General features: G+C 42.7%; 1 protein-coding gene across 1 annotated transcript; it reads left to right on the top strand.

Moving 5' to 3' along the window:
* The first annotated feature begins 7,768 nt into the window (after positions 1 to 7,768).
* LOC147614505 (protein JINGUBANG-like) lies at positions 7,769 to 8,935 on the top strand. Its single transcript, XM_086780545.1, has one exon. It carries the CDS (start codon positions 7,769 to 7,771, stop codon positions 8,933 to 8,935), a length of 1,167 nt encoding a protein of 388 aa, XP_086636671.1.
* Positions 8,936 to 9,168: the final 233 nt, after the last annotated feature.

The following is a 9,168-nucleotide window of genomic DNA, read 5'->3' as shown; positions in this document are numbered from 1 at the left end:
CCTTACACAGACAAGAGAAAGAAGAAGAGAAAGGTGCATGCAAGAGTCAAATTCGATGAATGGCACTTAGCTGACCCGATGAGGGTTAACTCTTCAATTGAAGAATGAACTTCATATTGTGGAGAAGAAGAATATGTCGGTGAATGATTATGCTTTGAAGATCAAGGGCATTGTGGAATCCCTTCCATCAATTGGTGTTTCTCTTGTTGTTGATTATAAGGTGGAAGTGTGTCTACAATGTCTCGGGCCACAATACAAGGCGTTCAAGACATCTATTCAAACTTGGGAGAACATTCCCAACTTCACAAATTTGGTGTCAATGCTGATCATTGAAGAGAAGAACTTGGGTGAAGATCAATAGTCTTTACAAAACAAAAATAGTTCAGAGCAGGAAGCCTTCTACACAAGTTTAGGTAGAGGTCGTGGATGTGGCCAAGGTGGTGGGGCTGAACAGGTAATCAGAATTATGGTCAGCGCAGCAGCAATAGTCCCAGGATTCACAACAATAACATACAGGTGGAAGACGCCAGTTTAGAGGCAGGGGGAGTCAAAGAGGTCATGGTAATTGGCAAAGGTAGTATAATGATACACAAGGGTGTTTTTATTGTGGTAAGCTTGGACATGTACAGGTAGATTGTTATAACAAACAGAGTGACATGCAAAATGGAAAAGTGCATCAAAGCAGCTATGCATCCTCTAGCATAAATAATGAGGATAATGAGAGGTTGTTTGTTATGCAACATGTGGTTAATGCTGTGTCTGGAAATGATATAGTAGCATGTAAGGATGATGTATGGTATGTTGATTCAGGTGCTTTGAACCACATGACAAGTCATGGTGAGTGGTTCAAGGAAATGAAGAGTCTTGAAAGACCAAGTTTTGTCGAAAGAGTGGATGACACTGCTCATCCGATTGCCCATGTTGGAGATACGCCATTGTCTATGCAAGATGGTAAGGTGAAGTACCTTCTTGCAGATGTACTTCATGTTCCAAACATTATGAAGAATCTGGTTTCTGTTGGCTAGATGATTGAGTAGGGTTATGTACTTCATGTTCCAAGCATTACAAAGAATCTAGTTTTTGTTTGTAGGTCCGGTTTAACCCTAATGGCTGTTATATATAAGACTTTAAAGATAAGTGCAGGTTGGTTGCAAAAGGCAACAAAGTGGGCAGAATGTTTACATTGAATATAAATATGTCTGAAGTGAGTGTTGTAATGTTTGCAAATGGTTTAAGAGTTGTTGCAGATACAGACATTTGGCATACGATAATTGGGCATGTAAATGTGTAAAGATTGAAGTCTATGCAGACTAAAGAAATTGTGACAGGACTGCCTAAGTTTAAAGAGTTGAAGGTATGCAGAAAGTTTGTGAAGCATGTCAATTTGGAAAGCAAACAAAACATGTATTTCCACATATAGAAATGTGATCAGGAATGTGCTAGATGTTGCGCATTCAGATGTATGGGGCCCTGTGGCAAAGACTATGTCTATGGGTGGCGTGCAAGTACTACGTAACATTCATTGATGACCACACAAGGAAAGTGTAGGTGTATTTCATGAAGGAGAAGTGTTCACTCATTTTTAGAATTTTAGAGTTATGGCTGAAAAATAGACAGGAAAGCATGTGAAGTGCTTAAGGTTAGATGGAGGGGGAGAATACTTCTCCAATGAGTTCTCTGAATTCTTGTGAAAGAATGGCATTCAGAGACAATTTACATGTAGCTACACTCCAGCAAAATGGAATTGCTGAGCGAAAAAATAGGCACATTACAGAGATAGCACGAGCATTGATGGTAGAGAAGAATATGCCACATAGCTATTGCGCTGAAGCTATGTCTATAGTAGTTTATATCATGAATACATCTCCTACCGCAACCATACATGATGTAATGCCAGAGAAGAAGTTTAGTGGCAAGAAACCTGATTTGTCTCACTTGAAAGTTTTTGGATATATTGCATATGTGCATGTGCTAGATGAGTTATGTACCAAGCTGGATCCAAAAGTAGAAAAATGTGTGTTTATTGGGTATTCCCTTGAGCAAAAGGGATATAGATGTTATAATCTTGCTACACATGAATTGAGGGTAAGTAGGGATGTTGTATTTGATGAGATGAGTAGCTAGTATTGTGACACAAAGTTGGGGGTTTAACTTTGGTTATGTCACAAACCCAAAAGTTGAAGAAGGGGAGGCGATCTTAGTGTCAAAGAAAGCAACATGAACAAACTCTCACCCTCTATCTTTCTAGATTAAAACAAATACATAGACATCGAAGGTGAGATTGTAGTCCATAAGAGAAAATAGGAAAGGCTCTGGGGAAGCATTAATTTGAGCCAAGCGATCAGCTCCAAAAGCGAGGGCAAGTCTTTGCTGGAAGAAAATCTTTCAGCTCAATACAATGTGAATTTAAGTGAAAGGGGTATATTGATACGGCCCATTTGGACAGATCGGATGGTTGGGCTGCATCATTTTCAAGAAAAGAAAGAAACCAATAAAACTTCCCAAAGTGAATAATCTACTCTGATCAGACAGATGTAAATTTTTCTATGCTACTCAAAACAGAGTCTCAAAAACATCAATGGATAGAGCTTGGAAAAACAAATATTTTGATCTAAGTTTCATAAAAATCTAAGAAGCGAGCACAAAGTTATGACTGTTTTAGTGAGAAGTGTCAAAACTGTCCCAAATACACAGTCTGCTTCTGATCAGAAAGCCATAACTTTTTCTGTGCTACTCAAAACAGGGTATTGAAAACACCAGTGAATAGATCTTGAAAAACAAAGATTTTGATATATTCATAGAAAACAGAAAAACGAGCACAAAGTTAGAGTGTTTTAGTGAACAGTACCCAAAACTATTTATACTCGCCTGCAGCAGCAGCTGTGGGGAGAGGCAACGATTTCCCTCACTAGAGAAGTAACTTCCAAGATGCATGGTGGGTTGAGGTTCCCCAAGGGAGTAGAGGATCCTCTTATAACAGATCTGGAAGCAAGCTACTCATATGGACACACTAAGCTCTGAAGCGAAGAGGGAAAAGATAGAGAAAGGAAGCAAAAGCTTGATTCATGAAGCAAAAGAGACTTCCAATTGTAGAGTACTACAAGAGTAGGAGAGCCTAATGCTTAAGGGAGATGAAAAGGCATATGAGGAGCTGGATACAAGGCTATGACATAGCTACAAGGAGAAAAAAATGAGGTGCTTGAGAGGGAGGAGGAGAGAGGCCTCTTTTGTAGATAAATTCTCACCCTATTACATTTCCAGCAAGTAGATTCCTTCACCCCTGGTGACATAGGACATGGGTCACCATAAATTGTCCTTTTGAATATTCTCATGAATCTTTTAAAATAGACAAAGTCAAGAGTCTTCTCACATGGAACCCATAGGGACCCTCTATTTTCCACATGTCAACATCCTCCATATTCCACTTAGGATTTCTAGAAGGATTCCTCTTGATCCCACACTTCTCCACACTCCTTCACATGCCCTTAATGTACTTGGAATGTGGTCTCCATATTATTTAAGTATCTTATTGATTCCATATAGACATTTGGCCCACCCTAAATACATGACTCATTTCTATCTTCCCAATACAATCCAATAAATTTCACTCTCAAACCAGTCTATTCCCATACCAAGGTATTTATAATTCATACACATGGTATTTACAATGATTCACTCCACTCATATTCACATCTACAATAATTCTACTAATTATTCTAATTAGTATCAAGCCCATAATTGTTATTACATGAGATAAAGTAGTCCTCATTAAATGATTGACAAGCCGCAATGAGATTAGCCTCCAAAAACCGTCTCTTGCCGCGAGCTTCTCCATCACGCATCTCGGTTCCCATGTCTTCATGGCTAGCTTCTCCATCACATTATGGGCCCTACAAGATTATCCCATAAGTTTCCACCTTATTGTTATTCTGAAAAAAAGATAACATTTTTTGTTGTCACAGTATGCTATTGAAAAAGATGCTGTTGGGGCTGATGTAAGTGGAAATGTGGTTGCATAGAATGCAAGTCAGCAATGAGAGTCATTCAGTGGACCAGGAGGGTCCTCATCCACAGCGCTTCTGTATATAGACCATGGAGTAGCAGGTTGCATCATAATACCAGTCCTGAAAATGTAGTTGGTACATCACATAAAGGCAAAGAGAAAGTGGTTGAGCCCCTTGGTATGCCTGATATTTCTGTAGGGCATTCTCTTGTTGATGATGGAGATTTGAGTGGCTCAGAGATGAGCCTTGATGAGGAGCTTGGGATTCGAGCAACAACAATGAGGACACTTGGTGTGAAGAAGGCTATGAAAGCCATGAATGCAAAGTTATGAAGATCTAGAAGAGTCAAAAACCTTGTGTAGAGGTTGACTTATGATGGTTATGTGGCACATCACTATGCTTATATGGCAAAAGTTGTGCAGGTTGTAGAACCCACATATTTTGATGAGACTATTGGAAATGTGTGTTGTAAGAAAGCTATGGATGAGGAGATGGATGCATTGTATGGAAATGAGACTTGGGATTTGGCACCACTACCTTAAGGCAAGAAAGCTGTTGGCTGTATAAGTGGGTGTATAAGGTGAAACATAACAGTGATGGTAGCATAAGAAGGTACAAGGCTAGATTAGTAGCCAAAGAATATGTGTAAACACATGGGATTGATTATCAGCAGCACAGCAGGAGACATTTTCCCAGTTGCAAAGATGGCAACTATGAAAGTTGTGATTGTGGTGGCTATATCTAAAGGCTGGTTTTTACATCAACATGTAAAAAATGTGTTCTTGCATGGTGACTTGCAAGAAGAGGTGTATATGGAGCAACCACTAGGTTTTGAGGATACACGTCACCCAGAGTATGTGTGTAAGCTTCGTAAGGCCTTGTATGGGCTGAAGCAAGCTCCACGAGCATGGCATGACAAGATTGCTGAGTATCTTGTCACTATTGGTTTTCATATGGCAGATGTTCATCACTCTTTGTATGTGTGCAAGAGTGATAAGGGTATTATGATCATCACCATAAATGTAGATGATCTTATTGTTGGGAGTGACAACTTGGATGAGATTGAGCACGTGAAAATTCTTCTCAAAAATAGAAGTTTAAGATGAAGGATTTGGGAGATTTGCGCTACTTTTTTGGAATTGAGGTCATTTGCACACCTGAGGGTATTTGGCTATCACAGAGATAGTATGTATTAGACATGTTGTCCAAGTATGGGATGGCTGATTCTAAGCCAATCTCAGTGCCATTAGATCAAAATGGCAAGCTTAGTGTGGATGCAGGTTATGTGTTGGAGGATCCCACTATGTACAAGAAGATTGTGGGGAGTTTGATCTATGTCACGATCAGCAGGCCAAATTTGAGCTACACTATTGGCTTGGAGAGCTAGTTTATGCAGGTTATGTGTTGGAGGATCCCACTATGTACAAGAAGATTGTGGGGAGTTTGATCTATGTCACGATTAGCAGGCCAAATTTGAGCTACACTATTGGCTTGGAGAGCTAGTTTATGCAGGTTCCACGTAAACCACATCTTGATAGTGTGCGACACACACTTCGATATTTGAGGGCCCTTGTTGATTATGCATTGTTTTATACAACATGTGTACCATTGGAGCTATATGGGTACATAGATGCAGATTGGGCAGGTAGTATCTCAAATAGGAAATCTACCATTGGATTTATGTTTTCATTGGGGAGTGCGAATGTGACATGGAGCAGCAAGAAGCAGCCCACAATTGCCTTGTCGAGCACAGAGGCAGAGTATAGAGGAGCTGCGGTGGCAGCGTCTGAGGTAGCTTGGTTACACAAGCTACTTTTGATTTGGGGCTGCATGTGGAGAGAAAGGTTGCTGACAATATCAAGTTGCAGACATCTTCACGAAGGCCTTGGGAGCTGAGAAGATCCACAAATTTTAAGATATGCTTGGAATTCATGAGTTGGAGTTGAGCTTGAGGGGGAGTGTTGAGATGTCAAGCTCAACATGAGGTGACACTCACGAGATGTCTGCATGACTGTTTGACATTTATATCACTGGCGAGTTTGGTAGATGGCACTGACATATCTTCGCCTAGACTACACTGACTAGTCCACATGCCTCGAGAGCTCGGTACACCAAACTCCTTGTTCCAACTGGGTTGTGTAAAGTAACCTGCCAAGCCTATAAAATAAATTCATCGATGCAGGCCCATCGTACTCTCTGTGTCGTCTGTATGGGAATCTCAAAATCCTCTGGCATATCCTCATAAACATATCCATCATCAGCCATGATATCTAGAATAGCCTACCAATGATTAGTGCTACTGATGGGCCTTCGTGTGAGACAAGATCCACAGGCACTGCTAACCACCACGGGTACAAGTCGTCTATCCCCCAAAGGTGATATAGGCCAAACTCTAAATTGCATTGACAAGTCCGACACCTAGCAGTCATCGTCCCGCAAACAAGGAAATAAGGATGAAACTGGTGGTGGAACCCTACTGTGTACCACCCCCAAGTGTCAAACTCACCATAACCATTTCCGAGAAGAAGGAATTCCAAGCTATTGAATTGTGTCATTCAAAGAGATCTTTGTGTAGTTACCATCCCCTATTTGGTCCCTTGTGTACTATGATTGCATCATGATTCTATCGCTAGTGCTAGGTCTTGAAATCACACAAATCATATGTCTTAGTTTCCCATTCTCAGTGGTGTTGTCATATCACACTGATTATGAGTGGTTTATCTTATTGCATGTACGTGATATGGTACAAATCACTCAAATTGATTCCAACTTGCTCGAGGTTATTTACCACATAGAAATCTGTGATGAGGAGGATAATATCTGAATCCCTTCCTATTGTATTAGTCTAGTCCTATAATCCATCTATGTAATAAAATCGTCCCTCTTAAAAATCACTCAGTATTGTAGTGTTTTGTGCATGTGTTGTGTCTTCAATACAATTGGGGTCTGGCTAAATCAAGTGATTGGTGTTTTAAATCTTGTGAATGCACGATTGAGAGACGAGAGGCGTGCCATAGAGGATATTAGTTTTGTCCCAATTTTTATAACAATGTACATGAGTGTAAATGCATAAATGTGTGAATGGGGGCACGATGTGCACAGGTAACTATGGGTACATGTGCGAGTGTGTGCGTGTGCATAGAAGGTGCAAACACATGAATGAACGTGGTGGGGTGTACATGCAGTAAATGTTTAAATGTTTGCACATATGTGTAAATATGTGTGCACCATGTGCAAATGTGCACGTGTAAATGTGTGTGCAAATAGAAGTGTGAGTGTGTGTGCAAAAGTGGGTGCTGGTGCAAGTGTACTGTGCTATAATCGTAGCCCACAAAGAGTAATGAAGGAGTATGCACACAGACACGTGTGAGTCACTACCATCCTGCACATGTAGATTAAGATAAGTTCACCAGAAGAATTAACAGGAAGATAATCAATGAAGTCAAAAGAAGGTCTACCCATGTATACTCCATGAAGTCAAAGGAAGGTCTAGTCAACATATCTAGAGATCCTATCCGCTCAGGAGAAAAAGGCTCCAATTTGATGATCATAAAATTGTCGAATTACACGGAATTAGGACCAACTTATTTGGCTGATTACTCATCAGGACGATTAGGCGTCGTTATATATATATATATATACCGTCGGTCCCCTCAGGCCAACACGATCATATACAGTTCTGCCCCTATTTATTAACCTCAATACTCAATGATTCGGAACGTCACGACTAGAAAGTGGATCAATATTATAGCTCGAGCAGCGACATGGTGGAGGAGCCAGCGAAGTCCAGTCAAAGCAGCCTCCAACTTGCTCACTGCAGTTCATCTTCTTCTCATCAACAGTCGAGAGACTTGCTCCATGCAACCACGTGTACTTGTGTGTCAACTCTCACTGGCCATCAGGGCCCCGTGTCGTCCATCCTCGCTGCGGAGCGCTACCTCTACACGGCTTTGGCCGGCATCGACATCCTCCCGTGGGAACAGCTGGAGCTGTTCCCATGCGGGCCATTTAGGTGCGGTCGTGGGCAAGGACGTTCGACCGTGAAAGCCCTGGTGGTAGCGGGAGACAGGATTTTCAGCGCCCATGGTGACCACAAGATCCGCGTGTGGAGACGGTCATCCACGAGTGCCGGCCCCGGCCACAAGCTCGTAGCTACACTACCCACTTTCATGGATCGCTTTATCAGTAGCTTCTATGAGGAGAACTACGTGGAGGTGCGCCGGAACCACAAGAAGCCCTGGATCCAACATGCTGACACAGTGTGCGCTCTGGCGATCGGAAAGCGTCACCAACTGTTGTACTCTGGGTCGTGGGACACGACGGTAAAGGTGTGGAGGCTATCTGACCTCAAGTGCGTGGACGCCCACCACGACGCCGTGAGTGCCCTCGTTGTGAGCGAGGAGGGATTCCTGTACACAGGCTGCGCTGATGGCACAATAAAGGTGTGGCGGAAACAGTTGAATGTCAAGAGGCACGATCGAATGGCTACTTTGAAAGCCCACGAGCCGTCTCTGAATGCTCTTGCGTTGACTGCGGACGGAGAGCTACTGTTCTCTGCGGGTTCAGACTGTGCAATCGCAGTGTGGAGAAAGCGCACAGGAGAACAACACATAAGTGTGCTGTGCTCGAAGTTGCAAGGGTGTCATCCGCTACCCATTCTGTGCCTCTGCACGACACGTGGCTTGCTGTTCAGCGGCTCTGGGGACAAGACCGTGCGGGCTTGGCGAATCAGTTACCAACAACAACGAGACGGTGTGATCCCAATGAGCTGTCAGCTGTCGTGCGTGGCCATCCTCAAAGGCCACAATGGACCCGTCCAGGCCATCTCGGTTGCAGCCAGCGTCGTGGATCATCAGCTCGTTGTTCACAGTGAAAGCGCCGACAAGAGTGTGAAGACGTGGAGACTATCCTGCCGCGGCAAGCAGCTATAGATCATGATCATCACCAACCTGAGGGTGGCCGGGTTCATGATGCGATAGCCAACGACCGATCATCCTTATCCTTTTGGGCTTTAGTGGCGGCTGCCAGTATATGACAGCATACGGCGCCCATGAATGTTTATGTTTGCCACCTTCACTCCTTCCTCGACGTAATGGCTAAATGGAGCTACCCTAATACACCTACATTACAGAGTAGGGTTCGGGAAAACATAGGCTCCGCTTCA

Source organism: Cibotium barometz, chromosome 42 (assembly GCF_041138505.1).
Source record: "Cibotium barometz isolate CiBa-2024 chromosome 42, ASM4113850v1, whole genome shotgun sequence".
Taxonomy (NCBI): domain Eukaryota; kingdom Viridiplantae; phylum Streptophyta; class Polypodiopsida; order Cyatheales; family Cibotiaceae; genus Cibotium; species Cibotium barometz.
This window is presented reverse-complemented; position numbering and strand designations above follow the sequence as displayed.